The 591-nt window shown below is 64.1% G+C and overlaps 1 protein-coding gene across 1 annotated transcript in view; it reads left to right on the forward strand.

Annotated features, from left to right (window-relative positions):
* Window positions 1–591, forward strand: part of LOC104517107 (activated CDC42 kinase 1-like) — a gene marked incomplete at its 5' end in the record, with an annotated part of 3,227 nt that overhangs the window by 588 nt on the left and 2,048 nt on the right. The window contains 2 exons of the mRNA XM_010161665.1: window positions 64–108; window positions 480–588. Of these exons, the coding sequence (XP_010159967.1) occupies window positions 64–108; window positions 480–588 (154 nt within the window). The remainder of the gene's footprint in view (window positions 1–63; window positions 109–479; window positions 589–591) is intronic.

Raw genomic sequence — 591 nt, forward strand, 5'->3', positions numbered from 1 at the left:
GCCGCTTGCTCTACGCGCTCACCCCGCACCTCCCCTCCTCTCGGGCTCTCTCTTCTCCTGCAGGGCAGCCGCCTCCGCGCCCGCCTCAGCCTACCGTCCTGCTCACCAGTAAGTTGGGCTTTTTCTGGTGCTGGTCTCCTTTTGTGCCCTGCTGCTTTTCTCTCTTAGCTCCTTCTGCCCCCTCTGCCTCCCCCACCCGGGTACCACCATGCAGCTATGGGTGATGGCATCTGCGGTGGGGACACAGATGTGAAGAAGGGTGGTCAGTCTGGGGTAGGGACAGGGTGCTGCGGGACGCAGGGTGGGAAAGGGAACACACACACGCCCCCCGCCACCCTGCCCTGGTGCATTGTCCCCCAAGGAGGGAGCCAAGGGTGGCTGAAGCTATGGGGCAATTAGGGGGCTTGGGGGTGCAGGTGGTCCCCGTTGCATCCCAGGGATGGGTACTGGGACCCTCACCATCCTCTGTCCCCTCCTAGAGCCCTGCTACGACCCGGTCACTGAGGAGGAGGAGGGTCTGCCAGGGGGTCTCCGGAAACTCTGCCTGAAGAAGCCAGGCACAGGGAAGGGTCTGCGACCAGTCAAGCCGTC

The sequence above is a fragment of the Eurypyga helias genome, unplaced genomic scaffold (genome assembly GCF_000690775.1).
Source record: "Eurypyga helias isolate BGI_N326 unplaced genomic scaffold, ASM69077v1 scaffold28301, whole genome shotgun sequence".
Taxonomy (NCBI): domain Eukaryota; kingdom Metazoa; phylum Chordata; class Aves; order Eurypygiformes; family Eurypygidae; genus Eurypyga; species Eurypyga helias.